We start from the raw sequence: 24,642 nt of genomic DNA, 5'->3' as shown, positions 1-24,642 counted from the left end.
GACAGTCTGGTGTTCGTGTCTGCCCCTGCAGAGTTTTGCTAGGAGTACAACTCTGGTCACTGCTGTAGTGATTGGGGCAGCTGTCTCTTTGTGGAGGTCACCCTGACTGCTGTGAGATGTGCCATCAGCTCCCAGCGTCTGGCTTTGCTCACCACATTTGTGTTTTGAATTAGATTCATGTACTAACTATGCGTGACAAATTGGATGTCGGGCCCAACAAAGGGGCTGCCAGGCAGCTCCATCTCAGTGACAAACACATCCAGACACTACAGGATGTCGTCGTCACTCTGGAATGACGAGGATGCTCAGACTCACCATCACTGTGACCTGATGGATCACACTGTCCACCATTTCTGGATCTTTAGACTGTCCTGTCTGTAAAGTGGGTTTGACAACCTGCCCTTCCCTATCAGTGGGTGGAGGAGCATTCATATGTAAACTGTAAAGCGTCAGCAATCAGATGGAGATGTGAATCACTGCCTTGTCTTCCTGTTGGTGGTTGTGGTGGGGGAGAGAACAGGCTTGAATGTTGGGTTCAGCCTCTTTGCATCCAAATAATCTTACCCTGAGTCCTCCAGGGAATTGCTGGAACCCAATAACACCTACTCAGGTGACCCCAGCCTTCTCCCTCTACTCTGGGCCTCAGTTTCCCCATATGACCTCTGGGAGAATCTGGTTATTCAGTGATCTCTGTGGTTGGCTAGTGGGACCCTGGTCAGGCGATCTTGGTTTTTTATAAAACCATGGATGTGTTACTGAGACGTGTCAGGGACAGGGGTTGAGGAGCTGTCAGATTAATGATGGGTGAGATGTCTCAGAGGGACAGGTGATGCGTGCCGCCTCTCACATGTGGAATCTGGACTGAAGTGTGTGTGCATGTGCACCCTGAAGTGGAGAAGGAACCATGAGCGGGAGGAAGAATGTCCAGGGAGGGGAGGATGATGGTGGACACACGGCATGAGAGCAGAAGGGAGCTCCACTTGGGAAGAGGAAGGGGAAAGCTGGGGGAAGAGGGCGTGGGGAGGGCAGCAGGGAAGAGGGTGAAGAGACTGAAGTGTGATCACATGTGTGCTTGAAAACACCATAGTGAAACCCGCTACTTTGTATGCTAACTTAAATGACTGTATATTTATTTAATGCATGTCTGTGCACCGTGTGCCTGTAGGAACATGTGGAGGTCAGAAGAAGGCGCCGGATCCCCTGAAACTAGAGTGATGGGTAGTTGAGAGCTGCCATGTGGGTGCTGGAAACTGAACCTCGGTCCTCTGCCAGGGCAGCCAGTGCCCTTTGCTGCCGAGTTGTCTCCCCGGCCCCTTAAACAATTAAAAACAAAACCGTAAATAGGACATCATCACAGGGCCATGACTCCACAGGGTCTCAAAGCTCACAGAGGCTTCCAGGTGCTGAAGGCTGGGAGAAAGTTTGCTCTCCTTCATGCCTCCCTCCCCTCTCCACCCCTTCCTCCCTTCCTCTTCTCTTTCTTTTCCCCTCCCCTCCTGTTCCTTCCTTCTTTCCTTCCTTTCTTAAAAAATATTGCCAGGAATGGTGGCGCATGCCTTTAATCCCAGCACTTGGGAGGCAGACACAGACAGATCTCTCTGAGTTCGAGGCCAGCCTGGTCTATAGAGTGAGTTCTAGGACAGCCAGGGCTTCATAGTGAGACCCTGTCTCAAGAAAGAAAACTGACCAAGTACCTACTGTATACCAGCTGCCATGCTAAACGCCAGAGACACATGCATAGCTCAAGGATGGGTGACACCTATTGGGGTCTACAATCAAACAAACCCATATAAGGAAAATACAGTTGTGGGACCCTAAAGAATATTATGTAGCCCAGACTCGGGGACCATGATGAGAGATTTTTCTAGGGAAAGAATGGTGTAAAGGTAGGCCAGATAAGGGCTGGGCACCCTGTGAGAGAGACATCGATCCATGTGGGTATCTTCATGTGAGAATGCAGCATTTCAGAGCCGCTGAGGGGGTAGATGGCTTGCACTTGAGGTCCATGGCGACTCCAGTGTCCCTCTGCATCCACTTTGGTGTCACCAGGATGAAATCTACGCAGAGGGTCCTTGCAGACCACGGATGAAAATGTCTCTTGGGACAGCCTTCCTGGTTCCTTCAGTAACATCTCCTCACTGAACTGCAAAGATGCCTTCCTGACCCCTGCAGTATGGGCATCCCAGGGAAGGGTGGGCGGGAGGGCAGGGACACAAAGGGGTTCATTTCGGCTGCTGTGGAGAAAGCTGCAGAGCTCTGGCACCCCAACAGCACTTCCATCATCCCATTCCTCTGGGGAGTCATCATGTATTAATAGAGACATCTGGCAGTCACGTGATGATCGTGTGCGTGCAATGAATGCAGGTGGGTGGTGGGAAGGGGGTGAGGTGTCCTCTGTGTGTTTCAAGGACAGACAGGTGGGCGGGGCTTCCAGGACAGTCACCCATCTCTTGTTGTCTGGAGTCCTCTGATGCAGGCTTTGGTGGCGGTGGCGACCTCCCACTTTCTTTAGGTGCAGGGACAGATGCGGCAGGGGCTGTTTCTGTGAGTGCCTGGCCATGCTGTCTCTAGCCTACATCAGTCCCTTCCCCCAAAGTGTCAGACTTCCAGGAAAGGAACATTCAATAATGGTGATCTTTCTGCTTCCATTAGCAGTGAAATTTTCTTTGAATAATATTTTATTCAAAAGCTAAATATTGGAGAGCAACAGGAATATAGCTGGGTAAAGACCTTCCGTGGCTGAGAGTATTCACAGGGAACTTTATATGGCCACGGTTTAAAAGGATACCGCTCTGTAAAGAGAACGGAGGGAGTCCGGCAGTTTGCCCTTTTTCCTCTCTGCTGTCATGTGTATCAGCTAGCTCCTGCTGTGTGACAAAACATCTTAAAGCCTTTTACTCCGCGATCCCCATTTACAGATGGCCCCAGTTATCTAACTTGTAAATAAACCCACAGAAATAAACACCCTACCCTCAAGTTCTTGACACTTAACCTCAGGTCGGGTTACCCAGGAATCTGTTTTCTCAGAGGACTGAGCTGGCAGGTATGGTGGGCCCTCTGGGCACATGATCCTCTGTGTATCCCTGTCTATGGATAACAGTGCTTCTGTCTCCAGCACTGGCTTTTAGCAAGTTCCTTGACAGAGTGCTTGCCTGCCATTCACGAGGCCCTAAGTTTGATCCCTGTCACCCTATACACTGGGCATGATGGGCCATACTGTAATCTTAGCACTCAGGAGGTGGAGGCAGGAGGATCAGGAATCCAAGGTCATCCTCTGTGACTTAGAAAGTTCAAGACCAGCCTGGGATGCCCGAAACCCTGTCAAAAAAGTAAACAACAACAAAACAAAAAACCCCAAACCAGGTTCTTAACATTGGACCCTGGTCTTGATGACACTAACTTGGCATCTGTCTTAGGGTTTCTATTGCTGTGAAGAGACACCATGACCACGGCAACTCTTATAAAGGAAAACGTTTGATTGAGGTGGCAGCTTACAGTTTCAGAAGTTTAGTCCATTATCATCATGGCAAGGAGCATGGCGGCGTGCAGGCAGACGTGGCGCTGGACTAGGAGGTGCTGCATGTTGATATGCAGGCAACAGGAAGTAGACTGGGACACTGGGTGGGACACTTGAGTGTGTATGAGACCTCAAAGCCTGTCTCCACAGTGGCACACTTCTTCCAACGAGATCACATGCACTCCAACAAGGCCACATGTCCTAAAGTGCCACTCCCCATGAGATTATGGGGGCCAATTACATTCAAGCTGCCACAGTATCCTATATGCAGAGACCCCACTGTCTTGTCCCAAGGCCCCCATGTCCACGAGGCTTCACAACCCAGGGGACTCCTTTTGTTCCCAGAGAGTAAAAGGTTTTGGTTGAAAAGCCCTTCTCATTTCCCTGTTTGCTTTGGGAATGAAAGCATGTCATTCCCCGGGAGGCCTGTGGGCTCCCACTGAGACCCAGGAGGAAGTTTCCAAACACCAGCTGGGCTGTGTGTGTGTCAACTGCTCGCTCTAGATCTGGGATAGGAGGCAGATTCAGAGGGAGCAGCAGCTTCCAGCCACCTTTCTGCTCCCTATAGTCTACAGAGGGAGGCAGTCTTCCTAGAGGGGACCTTGGGGACACATCCACTCTGCTCGTTTGTGTCTCTGAAGCCACACTTCAGCAGCAGCTTAAGCTCCTGGTGTGCACAGAGCCCAGCAGATTGTATGGTGGTGGGTGGGAGGGATGCACTGGCTGACCAGACTGCTTGCGACCAGACTGAACTGTAGAACATGTCCTTGGGGGGGTCTATACTGGGCCCCAGGTCGGGAATGTCCCTTGAGTTCAGAATGGAATTGCTACATAAAGGCAGGAAAGGAATGGAGGGGGATCCTGAGGGTTCATATTGATTGTGGATGTGGCAACAAGATCTAAGGTCACCTTGACCCTCTGAGCATCCCTGTGAGACGTTGGAGATTCGGTCAGTTGAGGTGGGAAGATCTGTTCCAAACATGGTCAGTTCCATCCCATGGGCTGGGGTCCTGGATTGAATACGAAGGGGAAAGCGAGCTGAGCACCAGTGTTCATCTCCTTCTGCTTCCTGACTCTGGATGTCATGTGACCCTCTGCCTCACATGCCTGCTGCTGACCGTGTCCACAGAAAACCGCAGGCCTGGAGAGATAGATGGCTGGGCACTGTGTGATGGGTCAGGAGCCATTGTGTCCTTCTCAAGTAAGGCGAAGAAACCTCGGGCTGGCCTCTCTTCTGGCACTCTCTTCCCCCATCCCCTCTTCCCTTGCTCTCCTAGCTCACCTCTGAGGTCTTGGCACAGCCTGGAGGGACCTGAGGTTTCTTTAAGAGTCTTTCCTCCAGAGGTAGGAGACAAGTCCCACTTTGCAAAAAGTCCTAAGGAATTGACCAATACCAGGACACCCCAGAGCCTGAGAGGGCTCTAGGTGAACACCAACTCTGAACTCCCCGTGTCCCCAGGATCCCAGGAGCCTTTTATCATCCGGGACAGTGGCCTGTGGTGCCTAGACCAAGGGGGAGGGGCATGCCTTGTTTCTACTCCCTCTGTGGACCACCAATAGAAGACTTTAACATCCCCTCTGTTCAGAAGAGTCTGGGTTCTAGTTAAGGTCTCTGTGTGCCCGTGTCCTCGGATATTGATCTGAGTGACAGGGCATGATAGTGATTAGGTCCCTGAAGTTCGGTGGGGAGATGGGGATTAACAGGTACCAAGAGCATTATTTAAGGATGGCCTCCGCTGGAGACGGATGGGATAGAGAGTTGGAACCTGGGCGGCAGGAGATGGTGTGCTGTCGCTTTGAGACCAGCGCTTGGAGGATGGCAGGGCTCCTGGCATGGCAGGAAGGGGCGGGGCTAGGGCAACCGTCCTGAGACAGAAACAAGGTTTGGGGGATCAAGTTGAGCCAAGAGACCAGTGTGGCTGGGACTCAGTGGTTGGGGAGCAGGGTGGGGTGTCAGCAGCGGGGCAGGGAAAACAGATGGGAGGGACTTGCCGTAGTGGGAAAGAGCACCGGGGCTCTCGAGGTCACATTCACAGACTTGAACACGAAGCATCTTAAAGAGCTGAATTTGGCAACATCTGGTGTGCTCACCATGTGGGGGGCCTGTCACGTCTGTCTGGTCCCGGGCTTCACTGTTAGTGAGGTGCTACTGTAGGGTCCAAGCCAGGCTGGTAGTGGGAACACCTGAGGCACCTGCTCCAGGCTGTGTCTGTGTTTCCATCAGATCTCTTCAAACCACATCTCCTTCCCTCCCTCATTAAGACCACTCAGGACATCTGCTCCCCTTCCCTCCAATCCTCCTCTGCTCTTCAGCAGTGACCTGATAGATGGGGGAAACGAGGAGGGGGAGGAGGGGTGGGGAGGAGGGAGGAAGAGAAGGAGGAGGAGGAGAGAACTAGGTTTTAATTCCCAATTGCTGAATCAAAAAGCAATTTTATGGCCCCCATGCCAAAGTGACCCCTGAGTCGGTAGCTCATGTGTCCTGGACTCTAAAGCTTTCCCAGATCTGAGTTTTCCAGATAACTAGGGAAGTCTGAGAGCTTCCTGGTTGGCATTTACCTCAGGAGAGTGGGCCAGGCCATCCATCAGGTCCACCTGGCCTGACTGTGTTCCCTGAAGCTATATGCATGGGGGGGGGGGTTGCATCTGGTTTAGAATCTCTCTGAAAACATCTTGCTTTCTAACTTTTCTTCATGCACATAGTCCAGGACACTTACTGAAATAAATGCGTCAGAGTGGGGTGAAGGAATGATGCATGTTACATTGTTCAGATAGGCAAGCTGAGGCTCAGAGGCACCATTCTGCCTCTGGGCCAGTGAGGCTCCCTGCAGAAGCTCCAGCCCTGGTTTTGCAGACCCCTGGGTCTCTGTCCTGACCTGCCTCATGCCTTCTCCTCAGCCTTTCCCAACCTGCCTCACGCCTTCCTTTTGGTCTCATAGGCTGCAGGCAGGATGGTCCGTCCATCCTGGAGCACAGACCGACAGGCAGAGGAACCAGGAAGAGCTGACAGATGAGGAGAAGGAGATCATCAACCGGGTGATCGCTCGGGCGGAGAAGATGGAGGCGATGGAACAGGAGCGCATTGGGTGAGGCCAGCTTTGCCGCCTCCTGAGGCTGCATAGTGATGCTGGGGTGGGAGCGCTTGACCATTTGTGATTCAGAATCCTTGTTGCATGAGGTGGCGATCTGACCCAGAAGGTGGGGAGGATGGAGGGCGTGTACTTGGGCTGGGATCAGGGCATGTCCAGGTTGAGTGTGCATGGAAGGAGGGAGGTCGAGCGGTCTGGAGACAGGGCAGAGGGGGGCTGACTGTGGAGGCTGTGCTGTGGGTGTGAACACTGGCCATCTTAGCTGAGAAGGAGCTCTAAAAGTACCGAATCCCCACTGAGGGCGGAGTTAGCGGAGAGAGTGAGTAGAAGTCACTGCATTTGACATTATAGGCAAAGGCTCAAAGGCAGGGCAGGGTTGGAGAAAGGGTTCATGGCTGGGGCAGGGGGCAGGACGAATGGCATTCAGTACCCTACAGTGCAGCCCAGTGATGGTGCATGACAATGAACTGAGTGTTTTAAAACAGCTGACAGAGAAGAGCTGATTATTCCCAGTGATGAGATGGACACACCAAGGATGCCCACCTGATCACAGCAGCTTATAGACATGTATCCAAGCATCACTGTGCATCCCATAAATATGTTAAAAAAGAGTGTGCAAGAACACAGCCCAGAGTAAGCTGTAGAGTTACACAAGCAACAGGCATATGGCAGGCGGGCATCGTGTGGGCAAGGTGGCCGAAGTGGGACCCGGTGTGGGGACACACACTCTGGGCTTGGAGGACCTGGAGTCCATGGTGGAACTGGAGCACAAGGATTTACCTCCCTGCTGACGGGAGGAAGGGCATAATGGCACCACAGGGTTCTAAAGAGGATAGAGCGAGATGATGGGCGTGCTCCAGTTGTAAGTGTGTTTAATGGATGGGAGGAAAGGGATAATGGCCTGTGGACGGGAGGGAGGCAGGGCTTGCAGGAAGCAGATATGGAAGAGAACAGAGTTAATACATGCTGGAGGGGAGTTGGAAGCTATGTGGGTGGGGAAATGTCAGGGATCATCAGGGGCAGGGTGATGGAGAAAAGGGGAGACTCTAGGCATGGCTACAGAGGGACCCACCCAGCAGTCCCTTACACTCCAGTCTCCAGGGGGAACTAGGGAGCTGCTGAGAAGCCTCCTCGCCTCTTATCCTCAGGAAATCTCTTACTGTCCTAGCGCAAAGTGGAACAGATGCATCCTGCTTGTGTGTGTGTGTGCAAAAGCCAGAGATAGAGTCCAGATGTCTTTCTCATCACATTCTACCTTTCATTGAGAAAGGACTCCCACCTACAGTGCATCCATTCAGCTAGGTTGCCTGGCCAGTGGTCCAGGGCACCGCCTTTTCTCTTACCCCTAAGCTCTGGCACTTAATGCTATGTGTGACTTCCATGGCTGCTGGGGATCACAGCAGGCTCATTATGCACTGGGCCATCTCCCCAGCCCTGCAGCTGTGTGTGGTGCCATTCCATGGGCGGGGGGTCCTGGGCGAGTGTATAAGGAAATAGCTGAGTGCAAACAGTTCTTCGGTCCTTGCAGAGAACCTGACCCGGCCACACTTTTATCTATGCCCTCTTTGTCCTCAACTTTAAAGGCACTCCCTCCTGCTTCCAGCACAAAGTCAGTGAGTCCCTGTCTTGTCCTCTGTGACCCAACACTGACTTGATGTCGTGAGGCAGAGCATCGCGGTTGAGAGCTAGGGTCCCCAGATCAGGGCGACTTAGGTTCAAATCCTGATCCTGCCATTGATTTTCTCTGTAACCTTACGGTAGCCGCTTTGCTCCTGTGCCTCAGTTTCCCCGTGTGCAGAATGGAGATGATACTCCTTGGTGAGTGAATACGCAAAGGATGACCGTGAAGCACACATCCAGTAAATGGTAGCTATCCAAGGGCCAGTTTCGTCTTTAAAACAAGAGGCTTTTTGTTTGTGTGTTTGGGTACTTACTGACGCTTTTGGTTTGCACCTGCGATGAGATGCTCCAGTTTGGCAAGCCCTGGAGTCTCAGCATCCCCTGGCTTCCCCGGAAGGATATTTGAGAGGCTTCCAGGGATCCTGGGCCAAATCTGAGCTGGCAGAGTGTACCTCTGCTGAGCTGGTGTATTTTCTCCCTGGCTTCCCGGAGTGGGGAGGGCAGCCCCGGAGGCCTGGGCAGCCTGTGTCTCCTCCATCCCGGTCGCCAGCCCTCCCTGGCAGCATCTCCAGAGGCAAGCCCGATGCTATTTGTGTCTTCTAAGCTCCACACCATGCTTTCAGTCCTGTTCCTCCTACACCTCCCGGAAGAGCATCAGCTGAAAGCCGGGTGGAGCACCGGGTGGGGGGGGGGAGCACCGGGTGGGGAGTGAGACTACAGAAGGGGTTCTGCTATCCGGGGCGTCCAAGGCTCTCAGTGAGCCAGGGTTCTGCCTCAATGTCCCCAGTTGACTCTCAGGTGCCTTCCTGCCCACTCAGCTGCTACCATGATTGGGCGTGGTGAGGACTTCATCCAGCATCTTTGGTGGTGTCTCTGAGGAAGGGGGCTCTTTTTAACTGGACTAGGATTTCAGGTGCTCCCATCCCCATCTGGGTCCTGCTGCTGAATTTTCTTTTCTGTTACCCAAGTGAAGTCATCTGGGACAGTATGAGGTCATTTTGAATCAACATGGAAAACAATCCCCATTAAGTGGCACTACTTACCACGCACCCACAATGTGCCAAGTCCTGCATTTTTTTGAGACATGTTCTCATATAGCCTAGGCTAGCCCGGAGCTCCATATGTAGCTGAGGATGATCTTGAATTTCTGATCATTCTGCCTCTACTTCCTGAGTTCTGGGGTTATAAACATGTACCACCACACCCAGTTTTTTACAGTGCTGGCGATTGGACCCAGGGCTTGGTGCACTGTAGGCAAACTCTCTACCCACTGAGCCCCCCAGCCCTGAGTCCTATGGTTTAAAACTTCATTAGACTCAATACAGTCACTGCTCCTCTTAACCCTATGGAGTGGGTACTATAGTATCTCCACTATACAGATTGGGAAACTGAGGCTTGAGAGACAAGGTCATAGACAAGCTAGGTTGAGCAATCCTAGCTCAACCCTTCTGGTTGGTCCTCAGAATGATGTCCTTAACTCTATATGGTGTCTTCCCTGGGCCTGTCCCCCAACTCCCTGTCTGTGGACCTAAAAATACATATTCCATTTTATTGTTTTCCATGCACATGAGTATGCCGCGGCGTATGCACGGAGGTCGGGAGGCAATACTTGGGGGTCAATTCTCTCCCTTCGTTGTGTTTTTCTGGGGATTGAACTCGGACCATCAGTCTTGGCAGCAAGCCTCTTTACCTACTGAGCTGTCTTGCCAGCCCCAAATCCAAACCTCCATTTAAGAGTTTAAGCTTAGTAGGTGGCCTCTCCAGCAGACTCCTTCCTGCCTTGTTAATCTGCATTTCTGTGCTGGCAATGTTGGCTGTGGCGGAGGGGGAAGGCATGAGGCCTCCCAGGAGGCTTTGCTTCCTCTGTGGGACAGTTTTGCTGGAACTGAGAACCCAGGAGAGCCCCAGGCTGTGCAGAGTCCCAAGCTGCCTTCTGCAGCTCCATCCCCAGAGTCTAAGAGCTCACCTATCCTCCACCCTCTCCCCGGCTCTGCCCTGTTCAGGATGGGAGGATAGAGAGATAGTGGCCAGGAAAGAATCTCCTCCCACTGCTTCCCTTGCACACATTCCCGCTTCGGGCGCAAGGCGGAGGCTCCCGGTCTGTTCTCCGAGATTAGCTGAAGCAGACTTCAAGGAGTTAAGGATTGAGGCATGGCTCTGCTGGGTGGCTTTCTGTCCTGTGGGGCATCTGGGTTGCTCACTGTGTTCAGCTGGCAGTAGGATTGCACGACACTGGAGGGTCCTGTGTCTTCTTGCCCTCACCTCACATCCTTCCTTCTTCACTAGCCCACCCCTGCTCGGCTCCTTTATAGTGAGGCTTCAGGAGTGCAGAGGTGGAGTTCACCAAACGTCTTTGTAGCCAGGTCTGGGACTGAGACCATGGTCGAAGGTCCCATCTCCTTAAGAGAAGAATGGCTGGTGGGTGCAGGGGAAGATGTGACTGGTGTGCACACAGGGGGACTTAATGGGAGGCTGCAGGGGCTGTCCCAGGGGATCTGCATCAGACATACAGCCTCAGGAAAAAAAACCCTCTCACCCCACGTGTTAGCAAACACAGCCATGCCACATCTCCATGAAACGCGGCTGCTGGGGGCTGCCTCTGAGTGGGAAAGGGCTCTGGCTGAGTCAGAAAGGCACGCTGATTGTCACTGGACTTTCAGAACGCGCTAAGTCCGGAATAAACCGTTTGCCTAGAAAAGTCGTCCGCACCCCCACTCTGTCTACGTGACAGCGTCTCTGTCCATGAGGCTGCCCTTCCGTGTCCCCATTGTGCTTCCTTGTGTCTGGATCCCCTCCAAGGCATTTGCACGTATCCTGCCTGCAAAGAGGCAGCAGCTGGGTGGCTCTGTTCGAGGTCAGCGTCCAGAAACAGACGGGCTCAAAGAAAAGTAATTAGAGTTGTCATTAACCTTGGCATCCCAACTTGATGATGGAGGAAGAAGCCAAGAGATGAAGAAAGACCTGTTGTGACAGAACCCACTGTGTCCCTGACACTTCCCCGTTGGGGTTCACTACCCCCTCCCAACGGTTGGACACGGAATTTTTCCACAGTGTTTGTCCTTAGGCAGGTGTCATTCTCATGGCTGGGCAAGGACACCGCCAGCCAGGTCGGTCTCTCCCCTTCTACACCAGCCCTTCCTCCTTTAGTCTGGAGCCCTGGCCTTCGGGGGAGGGGTGTGAGTCAGGGTCAGGACACCCAACATTGTGGACATTGTTATACACGTGTTCATTTTTTTCACAAGAAGTCGATTTTTATCAGGTTTAATAGTACTCTGTAACCTCCCAGTGTTAAAAACTGCTAAGGACTGCCTCAGTTTCCCCAGGTGTTAGGTAAGTGTTTTCAGCCTTAGCTATATGGAGTGGTACATGCCTGTAATCCTAGCTCTCAGGAGGCTGAGGCAGGAGGATGTCAAGTTCAAGGTCAGCCTGGGCTCGTAGTGAGACTTGGTCTCAGGAAAAAAAAAAAAAAAAAAGACTGGCTCAGCTAGGAAAGTGGCTGCCAAGCAAACATGAGGTCCTGAGTTCGGATCCCAGCCTCCGGATAAAAGCCAGCAGGAGCTAGGGGCAGTGGGCGGAGACAAGCTGTTGCCGGGACCTCATTGGCTGGCCAGGCTTGCGAAATGGATGAGCAACAGCCAGGGTCCCTGAGAGACTGGGTCTCAAAAAGTGAGATGGAGAGCAATGAAGGCCAACATTGACCTCTGACGTCCACACACGGCTGCGTGCAGGAGCACGCGCGCGCGCGCGCGCGCGCGCACACACACACACGCGCGCACACACACGCGCGCGCACACACACACGCACACACGCACGCACGCACACACGCGCGCGCACACACACACTCCATCCTTGAAACTCTGTGGAACCTGTTGGTACCAAAGCAAACGACAGCTTTTTAAAGTTCCCTAACGGCCCCCAGTCTCTGCCATCAAGGGACTATAAATCATCACGCGGCATGAATGGTGTGTGTGTGTGTGGGGGGGGGAGGCTGTAATTTGACTAAGTCTTTCACTGAGGTTCTTTAACCTTGAGACATCCCACAACTCATCTGTCAAGTGGGAAGTCCAGTCCCCCTCTCCCAAATCCCTCTCACCCAGGCTTTTCAGCCGCGACACCCACCTGCATGTGGGCCTGGGGAAATTCTTCGTATTGAGGGCTGTGCGTCGTAGGATGTTTAAACAGCATCTCTGGATTCTACCTATCAGCTGCTTGTCGGTAACACCACCAGCTGCAATAACAACAACAACAAAAAGGTCTCTAGCACTGAGCAGTATCCTCTGGGGGCAAAGTCATCCCCGGCTGAAAACCGTTCCCCTGTCCCTCTGCTGGTGGTTCATGGACAGAGGAAATGGGCCAAGGATTCTGATGTCATCATAGGCAACCTTTAGCGGGAGGATGGAAGAGAACACTGGACTAAGTCATCAAATGTCTGCCCCCTGCTTAGAGCCCCAAGCTGGGCAGTCACTGTCTCAGCAGTGGCCCAGTGCAGTAGAACACATTGGCATCACCATGTTATGGACGAGAGAACTGAATCACAGAGAGGTTAAGCCACCTGCCCAGAGCTACAAAGCTGATGGAACTAGGAACAGGAGCCCAGGCTAGCCCACGGCTGTAGCCCTATTTTGCCGTTCCACAGAGAAGTATTTCTTGCACCCTGTGCTGGGAACTCTCAAATGCTGAGTACTTCCTCTCACCCACGTAACGTCCTCAGGGAGAGAAGGGCTCACTGCTGCCAGTGGCTGAGGAATCTGAAGCCGTGCGCCCAGGTGCGCACAGCCTTCCTGTGGCCACCTGAGACTTTGAACTTAAACATCTTTCACACCCTTCTGCCTCTGGGGAGTGCAAGTGTCGAGGACAGTTGACAGATGGTGGCGGGGGGGGGGGGGGGCATGCGGAGAGACAGGCATTCGCAGGTGTCTCGGATATCCGTCAGCTTGATTGGTTCTGTCTTGCAGGGCTTCGCCACTTTCTCTCAGTTCCGTTTATCATGACGGGGAAACGGTGGAGCAGCCTCGGCTGAGTCACGACCCTAAGCGCTGAATGACACAAAGCTTCCCTTGTCCAAAGTCCAGGCAGTTAGAGCAGCCGCCGGTGCCACGCCGGTGCCACTTGTGAGCGACTGCCCTCCGCGTGCCTCAGTGTCCCCATCTGTAAAGCAGGGGTGATAATAGAAGTGCTCTCACAGGTGCTCACTGATCAAGAGAAACATGGCGGGGAGTACTTAGCACAGCACCTGGCACACTAAATGCCCCAAGGTGAGATGGGAACTGTGGCTGCTCGGGTGGGAGAATTGATGAGTCTGCCAGGCACGGACCCTGAATGCTAGCTGTGCGTGGGGGCAGCTCGGTCATTTGAGGACAGGTTCTGAGAGCCCTGCCTGGGAGCCCGGGGCTGGCCTCCACCAGAGCAGCCACCTCCTGCTCCTGGCAGATGGGCTGTTTCTGCTTCTGACAATACTACAGCCCTGAAGCTCCATAAGCGCCTTGCTAAGATCCCTCCTGCTTGGCCATTGGGGGAGGCAAAGAGTGAGCAGAGGGATTTAAGAATTGATGGGGCAGAGAGAGAGAGAGAGGATGTGGGACACAGAGATGACAGTCAACACGGCACCTACTGAGAATCATTGTGAGGTATTGCAGCAGCTGATCTGGCCCCACCTGCTCCTTGGTGGGACCACACAGTTCAGCCGTTTTCCATGCTGGTTCAGGGACCAGTGCACGGACCACCGAACCTAGGTTAGCTGGGCAGCTTCCGTCATATTGGTTCACCCTGCAGCGGAAAGTCATTTGTCTCCTCCGCATCTCAGGAGCCACAGCCATGCTCACTGGCAGCCCCAGATAGTGGTGACAGTGTTGCAGAGGCCAGCTTGGACTTTCATGGGAGCCTGAGATTCACAAACACAGTTACTGGTCTCTGCAGGGCAGGTTGGAAATGGGTCCTCTCAGGAGCCAAGCGCCATGGTTGTGTGTAAAGATGTGTTCCTGCATGTAGATGCTGATCATCCTGTACTTCATGTGCCACGGTGTGGGGGGGGGGAGGCCTATACCAGTGGTTCTCAACCTGTGGGTCTTGACCCCTTTGGGGATTGACTGACTCACAGGGGTCACTTATCAGATATCCTGCATATCAGATGATTCAAAACAGTAGCAAAATTGCAGTTATGAAGTAGCAACAAAATAATGTTATGGTTGGTGGTCACCACAACCTGAGGAACGGTATTAAAGGGCTGCAGCATTAGGGAGGGTGAGAACCACTGTCCTATGTGATGTGTGTCTAGACCAGGCCTTGAGCCCTATGGTCATTGTAGCCTCTTACAAAACAGGGGGACGGGTTCCCAAGCAGATGATAGCACCCTGGTCACAGAGACACCTGGGACAACCAGAGAGTACACAAAGTATAAAGGTCAGCAGTCATCAGTGAAGGTCACCATGACCCAGGCACATTACACACGATTTCACCTCCATAACATTCCCAGAGCGAAGGGCTTGGTTCTCCCTGGGTTACAGGGCAAGAAGCTGCAGCTCAGAATGGCTAAGTTATTCACCTGGCATCACCGAGCTGGGAAGTGGCAGATGCAGAGTCAAAACTGGTACCCATGCTTGCATCCTAACTGCCCCTTACCCCACAGTATGGGGTATGCAGCAGGTTACAGTGTTTGCTACCACGCTCATCTTCCTGAATTGGAGTGGCAACATCCGGCCAGTGGTAATCTACTTCCCACCATCTTGAGAGGTCATACGTTGCTATCTAGAAAGGAAGGATGAGGGATATGGCCCTTCTGGTGTTCCTAAGGACATCCTGGGGAATGGGAGGTGCCTACTCCAGTCCTCTGCGTAGTCAGCGGTCCCCTGAAGCACCCGCCTGGTGATGGATGTGTCCTGGTTGGCACTGGGCGTCATAAAGTTAATTGGGCATGTAAAGACCTGACTAGAGAGTGACAGCCACTTAGAGTGGCCAGCCTGAGCAGAGGAAGAGTGGAAAGGAGACAGCCATAAAACCAGGCTCCCTCAGGGACCGTCTCAGCACCAAGGACCAGAAGGGACATCTGGGTATTTGGGCTCTAGGACCTCAGGTCTCTGAGTGCTGCCCACATTAGGAGATTTGAGAAATGGCGTACACGACCCCCTTAGAGCAGAAGCTAAGCAGAGGGCACCAGGAGAGCCAAGGTCATTCAAGGTCACTGGGATGGTTAGGTTTTTTTTTTTTGTCAACTTGACACAAGCTAGAGTCACCTGAGAAGAGGGAATCTCAGTTGAGGAAATGCCTCCATCAAATTGGCTTTTAGGTAAGTCTATGGGGGCATTTTCTTGATTGATGATTGATGGGGGAGGGCCCATCCCACTGTGGGTGGTACCACCCCGTAGGCGGATGATGCTGGGAAGAATAAGCAAGGTGGTTGACTATGAACCCAAGGGGCAAGCCAGCAAACAGTGTTCCTCCATGGTCTCTGCTTCAGTTCCCACCTCCAGGTTCCTGTCCTGACTTCCCCCAGCGATGGTCTGTAAGTTGTAAGCCAAATAAGCCCTTTCCTACCCCAAGTTGCTTTTGGTCATGGTTTTTATTAGAGCAATAGAAAATTAGCTCGGACAGAAATTGGTACCAGAACCGGGCAGTGGTGGCACAGGCCTTTAATCCCAGCACTCAGGAGGCAGAGCCAGGCAGATCTCTGTGAGTTCGAGACCAGCCTGGTCTACAGAGCGAGATCCAGGAAAGGCACCAAAACTACACAGAGAAACCCTGTCTCAAAAAACCAAAAAAAAAAAAAAAAAAAAAAAAAAAGGGTACCAGAGAATGGGTCAGGTGATAAACCTGACCATGTGGTCTTGGGAGGATCATGGAATGATTTTGGAGCTTGGCGGGGCTGGCAAAGCAACTGAGTGCTCAGAGCTTAATGAGCCATTGTGGGAGTTTGGACATAAAAAATACTGAAAGAGCAGCAGACAATGGAGGCCGGGCTTGGGAGATTACACAGGGAAGTTTTCATGTCCCTTCAAGACTCTATGGGGCTGTTTGTATAGGTTTTTTTTTTTTTTTTTTTTTTTTTTGAACGAAGGATCTGTGATTTCTGCTCACCTTGAGCTGAATAATCAGTTGCAATTAAGAAAATACCAACACAGCCATCAACTAGCTAAGAGGAAGGATTCCCACTCACACCCTTCAGCATTTCACCTGCATACCTCGAGTTGGGAAACGTCCTTTTCTTGTCTAATGGAAGGTGACGTATGTTCCCCATAAGGAGTTAAAATGTGGAGGAGAAGCCATCAGAACAATGGTCGCTGCCAGTGTTTTGATTTTTCTTTTGTTTTCTCTTTGATGTGCACAACAAAGGTATTCAGACATAACACCTCCAGCCTCATATTCACAGCCTAACAGATTTTGCACTCTGGCTTGGGGCTCTTTTTCCATTTAGCAGATTGAGGCGAGGGTTCACATGAGGTTTTCCCCTCACCTCTTCTGAAGCAGCATTTGGCAGGGGGGTGGAGCTGGAGCCCGTCTGCACATGGCTCAGGAGTGGAGCATCAGCCTTGCACAAATGAGGCCCTAGGTTCCATTCCCAGAACCAGAAAAAAAAATATTAGTGCAGGCATGGCCAAGCATTCAGGCAGTACAGAGTACATAGAGAACTCCTTTAATAGAATGTGGGTTCCCGAGTCTTGCTCTGAGCCCATAGACCCATCTTCCAAGCATTAAATGTGCTCCCTGGAGGATCAAGATGGGTCATGGGTTTAGTGAACATTTGCTCAAGACTGCATGATTGAACCTGGATGTCCAGGCTTAGCTGGACTGGTCACCAAGATGGAGCTGGAACCTGATCATGAGAGCTTTGTCACAAAGCTGGGTGATTGACAGGCAGTGAGGGGTCCCAGTGTGCCCCAAGCTCTCCTTCTGAGACCCGGGGGAACAAATAGTCCTGGCATGAAAGAACAGAGTGCTTTGTCACCAGGCTGTGAGCCTGCTGGTCACACACGGTGGCATGGTTTTAACCTACCCACTTGCAAAATCTTATCTTTGGATTTGAAGTCTCTGGCTCTAGGGGCCTTCCAAGCAGGGCACATTTGGGACTGACGGGGAGAGTGTCCATGCAGGTGGATATGAGATGCCTTGCTCATATCCTGAGATCTGGGCCAAGAAGAAAGGTCACCTGCCACCTCACACCCCTCTCCTAACCACTATGACAAGTGCTGGGGACATCAGGACACAGCCTTCATTCAGTCTGTAGGACTTGTAAAGCCTCTAATGCATGCTCAGGAGACCCGCCTTGGACATATGGGGTAACAGGCCTGCAAGTGGGGTGCTGGAAGGACCAGGCATTCAGGCAGGGCAGTTAGAATGTGGGCTTGCAAGGGAGGGGCAATCTATGCCCTTATTGTTCAAGAAGAGGCAGAAAAGCAGGAAACTCCTTTAAAATGTTCCCCAGTGAAGCACATGATTGCAGATTGGCCACAACTGTGTGACCTTTGCAAACCTCTTACCCTCTCTGTGCCAAGGGCCCCCATGACAGACTGCTTCTATTGCTTAAATCTGAAATGCTCCCTCAGCCAGGTTCCTGTGTTGAGTATGTGCTCCCCAGATGGGGGAGCTCTTTGGGGGAGGCTGTGGAACTTCCCAAGATAGGGCTTTGATGGAGGAAGAGGGTCACTTGGGGCCAGCCTTGGAGATCATACCCACCCCTGGTCCCTAGTGCACTCTGCCTCTTCCACACACTCCCACTGCCGTGGACCAAATAACTCTTCCCTTTTCTCACCATGATGGACTGAGAGTCTCTGAAACCGTGAGCCAAATGAGCATGCCTCCCTCTAAGATGCTTCTGTCAGCTGTCTCATCACAAACAGTGAAAAGGGACTGAGGCACACGTGAGATCAAATTTTCCAGCCAGAGCAGTGGAAGAGGAAGTCTTGACAAGAAGAATGTCACCCGTGCATTCCCGCCACTTCCCCCACAGCTGTCCTCATGGTCTCACACTGTACAGTCCGACTGCATAGACAGCCATGCCGGCTCACCTATTTCAGGCTACGTTGGAAGGTTTTTGAGTCCAAAATTACCAAAGATGACCTCATCCAGCAGCCCCAACTAACAGAGATGAATGCAGGCTGGCTTAGAGGAGATGGGGTGCAGGGCTCTCAGAAGCTCCTGCTACCTCAGCTGATTCTGCAGAACTTCCAGGGCACCAAGAGGCACCATTTGGCCAACTATTTTTTGGATGAAACTGGACTGTAGAGAGCAGAGCTGGACTGAAATCCCAACATCAGGATGCTACACTAAGGGGGTTGTTTGTTGGGTGCGCTCGCTCTCTCTCTCTCTCTCTCTCTCTCTCTCTCTCTCTCTCTCTCTCTCTCTCTCTCCCCCCTCCCCCCCTTCCCTCCTCCTCCTCCTCCTCCGTCTCCCTGTTCATGTGCAGGTGCACATTGCATGTGTGTAGAGGACCAAGGACAATTGGTTATGATTCCCCAGGAGTTATCCACTTTGTTATCCAGGCAGGGACTCACTGGCCCGGAGCTCTCCAAATAGGCTGGGCTGGCTGGCCCAGTGAGCCCCAGGGGTCTCCCATTTCCCTGCTGTGGTTACCCATGAGCACCCCCACACCCAGCATTTTTTTAAACTTAGATTTCTAGCGATTAAGCTCAGGTTCTCATGCTGGCAAGGTAAGCTCCCGGTCAACTGCACTATTTCCCCAGTGCCTGGTATTTATGTTGATGGTGGTGGTTTCTTTGGTGGGGGAGGTACATGGGGTAGCCCCTATGTATCATGCTGACCTGGGACTCGCTAAGTAGCCCAGGCTGTCCTCACACTCATGATCCTCCTGCCTCAGCCTCCTAGATGCTCGAATTGCAGGTGTGACTACCCTGCTCAGGCGCAGGGCACAGAAGCAGCTGAGGTCATTGTGTGCAGCTCAGGCCTTACCAATGACTGAGGGGGGCCGCTGGTGTGGGAAAGGCATGGGAACAGGTAAGGGCGAGGTTAGGCTGTTTGAGAGCACTGCTTGGCATATTGCTCTGTGTGTGGCAGTAAGGGACAGGGCCTGGGACAGATTGCCTGAGTCTTGATCTCAGCTATCCCTGCCTTTCGACTCAGTGGCCCCAGTAACAACTTAGCCTCAGTTTTCTGAATTGAATAAATGGGGACAGGAGTGCAGAGGATCCTCACAGGGTGCCGGGTGGTGGTAGGATAAACCCATGGCAAGCTGCAAACATCGTGTAGGAAATGTGACTTCCCTGTGTTAGAGGCCCAGTGCACGGTCAAATGCAGTCATTTTCTCTCATGATTGTGGGGCTGGCAGAAAGCCGGGTCCACTGCCGCTGCATACCATCATGAAAGAGGAGCACCAGGGAGTTCCTATCTTCTAGAAGGAGATAAAAATTACGGGGAGTTTTTGTCTATTTATTTAGTTAGTTATTTTCTTTGAGACAGGGTTTCATGTAGCCCAGGCTAGCCTCAAATTCACTATGTAGCTAAGGATGACCTTGAACTTCCCAAGTGTTGAGATTATAGGCATGTGCCACCACTCCTGATTTATGTGTGCTGGGAATAGAACCCAGGGCTTGGTGTTTGCTAGACAAGCCCTCTACCAACTGAGCCATGTCCCTGCCCAGGATGGTTTTATACTGAGTCTCTTTAATAGCATGGTGAAGGGAAAAAAATTCTTATGTCAGGGATCATGGGAATCCTGAGTTCCTGGAGAGGTTGGAAGGTTTGCTCAGTAAACTGATATGGAGTGTTGACCTTGATGCCCATCACAGGGCAAGTGCACCTCAGGGGCAGCTCCCGCCACCTCGGGCATTCTGGGACCACAGACTGCTGCTGGGCTTCAGTTACTAACTGCCTCTGTGGGTCCATCGGAATAGTTTCTGGGGAGAGGTGGCTGCTGGGCATGAGGGAGCCTGAGCTCTTCACTGCCACCTCGCGGTAGTGAGGTGTAGCCTGGGTCACAGTGGAGGCTACAGACTGCTCTTTGCTTCTCCCTTGGAGGGAGGGACTCAAGGGAGAAGCACCAGAACATGATTTTTAGGAGCCAGAGGTCTCTTGGGCAGAGTCCACGTTTGATGGCTGTGCGCAGGGCTGCCAGGCGGCCCTCCAGAGGCTGTGGTTCCCAGGTCCTTCCAAGGGCTCTATCACCCACTGTTCATGGTGGAATGGCCAAGTTCCAGTGCCCTGGCTCCTGTATCTAGAAAAAGACAACAAGCCTTTTGGTTGTGTTTGTTGGTTTGACATTGCTTTCATTTTGTTTGAGACAGGCTCTCACTCTTATAACCTTGGAACACAACCCGACCTGGGACTCAAAGCAATCCCCCTGCCTCTACTTCCCAGGTGCTAGGATTATAGATGTGAGCCATCTCACCCAGCTGGACCAGTAAATCTTTGGTTCAAGGAAAGGGCATGGAGAGGACTTTGAAACTGGTAGATGATACGTCTGAAAATCCAGACGCCAAAAACCCTCCTGCAGGGTCGGTGTTCTCACTCATTGCTTCATTATTGGGCTGGAGCCTGGGCCAGCAGCATTAAGCGGCACTGCTTCTGAGCTTTCTAGAAAGTTCCGCCTCAGACCCGTGTTTCTGAATATGCATTTGGGCAGGTGCCTCCAGTCTGCTTAGTTTGAAAGCATTTGTTCCAGATGCCCGCAACGATGGCCGAGTGCAGGTGTGTCACGTTTAGTGAGCAGATTCAGAACTCTGGTGGCGGCTCCCTGGAAGAGGACTCGTGAGTTAGGAAAGGCCTGAACCTGAAGCTGTTAGCACAGATGGACACTGAGGGGCCTGGACTTGGAGTGGGCTCAGACATTCTGAAAGGGACGGAGCTGCCGTCAGATCTTCAAGAACATAGACTCAGAGACAGAGGGCCTTACTCTTCTTGGGACACATGGGGAGCACCTGGTCCTGGGGGCCCTTACTGTCCTGTCTCTGCTCCAGGCGCCTGGTGGACCGTCTGGAGAACATGAGGAAGAATGTGGCCGGGGATGGTGTGAACCGCTGCATTCTGTGTGGAGAGCAGCTGGGCATGCTGGGCTCTGCCTGTGTCGTGTGTGAAGACTGTAAGAAGGTACCAGCATCATGCTCCCTTCCTTTCGTGTTGGACACATGCATGGGGCAGAGGGATGTTGGGGGGGGGGGGGGTTAGACTGTGGATCTGGGGTCTGAAGGATGGAGCTTGGCTTCTGAAGGGCTGTTGTAGGATGTGAATTCTGCAGGATTCTCGGTCTCTCAAGGTCATCTGGGTCCTGGGTCCTTCCAGGGAAGGCCTTTATGTCCCCTTAGAGCTGAGATTGATGCAAGATGAACTCAGGAGTCTGGGGCATGAGGATCCTGGCTATGGGTTAGTTAGTAAGTTAGGTGTGTGGTCTGAAGAGTATGCTGTGTGTGTGTGTGTGTGTGTGTGTGTGTGTGTGTGTGTGTGTGTGTGTGTGTGTGTGTGTGTGTACATGTACGAGCTCACACATGTGTGCATGTTCCCTTAACATGCATCAAGCCACAAGAGACTTAGATAGCAAAGGCAGGCAAGAGGCTCAGCAGGTAAAAACACCTGTCGTACATGCCTAGTGACCTGAATTCAATCCTGAAACCCTGGCAATGTAGAAAAAGAGAACACCACAGAGTTATCTTTTGGCAACACATACTCAAAAATACACACCAGTAAAAAAAAAAAAAAAAAAAAAAAATATTTTTTAAAAGAAACACTTAAAAAGCCTCTCTCAGCCGGGCGGTGGTGGCGCACGCCTTTAATCCCAGCACGCGGGAGGCAGAGCCAGGCGGATCTCTGTGAGTTCGAGGCCAGCCTGGTCTCCAAAGCGAGTTCCAGGAAAGGCGCAAAGCTACACAGAGAAACCCTGTCTCGAAAAACCAAAAAAAAAAAAAAAAAAAAAAGCCTCTCTCCAGCCAACATGGACTCCTTGGACTTTAAGAGCATTCCTCCAAGCAGAGAAGTCCACCCACTGGAGCTCTTGCCCTGCTCCCCTGAACTATAAGCATGCAACCCTTCCAGAACTGAGATGCCACTGTCTTTGGCCCACCTGATTCCATTCAAGGGAATTCAGTGATCCACCCAGCTAGAGATACCCATCATGCTGCTGGGCATCCCGCCCTGTGATCCAAGCAGCCTATGGTGGTGCATGCCTTTAGTCGCAGCATTCAGGAGGCAGAGGCAGGTGGATCTCTGTGAGTTGAAGGCCAGCCTGGCCTACAGAGTGAGTTCCAGGACAGCCAGGGCTACACCAAAGGAAAAAAAAAACTGTCTTGAACAAGACAAATACAGTGTTGGGGAAAATTCATGTGAAAGATGATGCATTATAACAGTTATCTTGATAGACAATTTTATGCACCTGTAGGTTTTCCTATTCATCCTCAGCCAATGGGAAGCTCACCCCAGAGTATAATGTCCCTTTGTGTTGTCTGGTTATTATTCAGCCATTCTCTACTGGAGTTGGGTGGACATGTAGTCATGGCTAAAACTGTCTCAAGTCTTCTGGGAAAAGAAAGAAGCAATAAACAGAATGAATACACTGGCTTTTCTTAAAAATCATGCCGGTGGCCTCTTCTATATTGTGGATGAGAACCCAGGCCCCACAGGATGGATTCTTTGAGAGATCTCCCCTCCAATCTTGGGAAAGAATCCAGCTTTTGCCATTGGCAGCAAGACCCAAAGTGAAACCTTATTCCTATTGGCCTTGCTCTCAGAAGTGAAAAAGGGTTCTAGTTCTTTGGATCCCCAAGAGATCTTGAACTCCATTGCCACCCCTATGCCCCTCTTGCCTGTCCATAGTCCCCCAACAGCTCAAAGCATGCTTCACCTCTGTGTGCTCTGACTGTGTTTTTTTCCACAGAATGTCTGCACCAAGTGTGGCGTTGAGACCTCCAATAACCGCCCGCATCCAGTATGGCTCTGTAAGATCTGCCTTGAGCAGAGGGAGGTGAGTGGCCAGGCCTGTGCCTGGAGGGGGTTGGTGGGGAGGCTGTGGGTGTTGGCACTTGGAGGCTTGGGGCTTGCCCTGGCTCTTGTGTCTTCAGGGTTTGGTAGGAAAAGAACCAGCCTAGAGCTGGGGATGTGGTTCAGAGTGTTTGCTTAATACACACGAGGAGACCCAGACTCAATCTCCAGCATGGCCTGAACTGGGCATGGTGGTGCACACCTGTCATCCTAGAACTGGAGAGGCAGGAGCAGGAGGATCAGGAGTTCAAGGTCAGCCTCAGGCACATAGTGGATTTGAGGCCAGCCTGGACCCATGAGACCCTGTCTAAAAACCTAACAGGAATGAATGGCTGGTGAATCGGCAAAGTCTCTTCCTGTGCCGCTGTGGTCTTTTCCTTCCTCCCCTCTTCCCTTTGCCTGTTTATCACTACCCTCCGATTTCCTCTTCCCCATCCTTGTCCCTCACTTTCTGAGTCTCCCTTCCCCCAAGTCTCTCTCTCTCTCTGTGGCATAAGTATATGCACACGTGTGTGATGGTGTGCTTCCCCAGATATGAGCCTATGGCATCCAGAGGTCAACATCAGGTGTCTGTCATTATGGTCTCTGTCCTGCTTTTTGAGTCAGGGTCTCTTACTGAGCCTGGAGCTCATGGCTTCAGCTAGGCTGGCTGGCCCGTGGGCCCACGGGATCCCCCTGCTTCTACCCCCCAGCACTGGAGTGACAGGTACGCACTGCCCAGATTTGATGTGGGTGCTTAGAGATCTGAGGTCAGGTCCTCCCACTTGCCCTCCACCCACTGGGTCGTCTCTGCAGAACTCCCCTCAACTTTTCTCTGTCCTTGCCCATTGCCTTTCTCATCTCCCTGTTTTCTGTTCCTCCCCCTCCCCCTTCCTCCATGATATTTTATCTCCTCACTTCTGCTTCCTTCTCTTCCTTCTACCTCATCCTCTGCCTTCCCCATCCTTCTCTTTTTTCTGTCCATTTTCCTCTAGAATCCTTCTCTTGCCCACACCTGCTTTGTGTTATTGACCTTATCCCCAACCATTCCGGTTTCTTTACCATTCGCCCGCTGTTGTAGATTCTTGCCTTGGAGACATTATCACCATGGTCATGTTCTCTCTCTTCAGCCTCGGGACAGCAGGACACACAGGGAAGGTTTGATGAAGGTGCTATTTATGGCCGAGTGGGGGACGCCAGAAGTAGAGGGGGGAACCTCCCCACATGAGTGATGGCAGGGCTCTGAATCCACCCCCTGGTCTGAATCGAAAGAGAAAGGAGGGCACAGTAGCCAGGAAGATAGGTAGAGGGAGCAGGGGGTCACCACTACCCAAGAGCAGGGAGAGAGCCAAGGGGATAGATACCATGACTCTCCTCTCCACATCTGCACACTCCTCTGGTGTGCTCCTGGATCCTGTAAGCCAGAAGACTAAAGTCATGGAAGCCTCGTTACTATGTGCCATTGCTGGATAACCCTGTAGGGCTATAGCAAGATGGGAATGTGGGGATCTTCCAGATGTCCCC

At 52.1% G+C, this 24,642-nt stretch overlaps 1 protein-coding gene across 3 annotated transcripts in view; it reads left to right on the top strand.

Moving 5' to 3' along the window:
- Positions 1-24,642, top strand: part of Rph3a (rabphilin 3A) — a 77,313-nt gene that overhangs the window by 32,335 nt on the left and 20,336 nt on the right. For all 3 annotated transcript variants that reach the window (XM_052755233.1, XM_052755234.1, XM_052755232.1), the window contains 3 exons: positions 6,457-6,603; positions 21,129-21,258; positions 23,036-23,122. In XM_052755233.1, the coding sequence (XP_052611193.1) occupies positions 6,457-6,603; positions 21,129-21,258; positions 23,036-23,122 (364 nt within the window). The remainder of the gene's footprint in view (positions 1-6,456; positions 6,604-21,128; positions 21,259-23,035; positions 23,123-24,642) is intronic.

The sequence above is a fragment of the Peromyscus californicus genome, unplaced genomic scaffold (assembly GCF_007827085.1).
Source record: "Peromyscus californicus insignis strain IS unplaced genomic scaffold, ASM782708v3 Scaffold_2__1_contigs__length_46816999, whole genome shotgun sequence".
In the NCBI taxonomy this organism is placed as follows: Eukaryota; Metazoa; Chordata; class Mammalia; order Rodentia; family Cricetidae; genus Peromyscus; species Peromyscus californicus.
The sequence above is the reverse complement of the archived record's forward strand: the minus strand, read 5'-3'. Positions and strand labels throughout refer to the sequence as shown.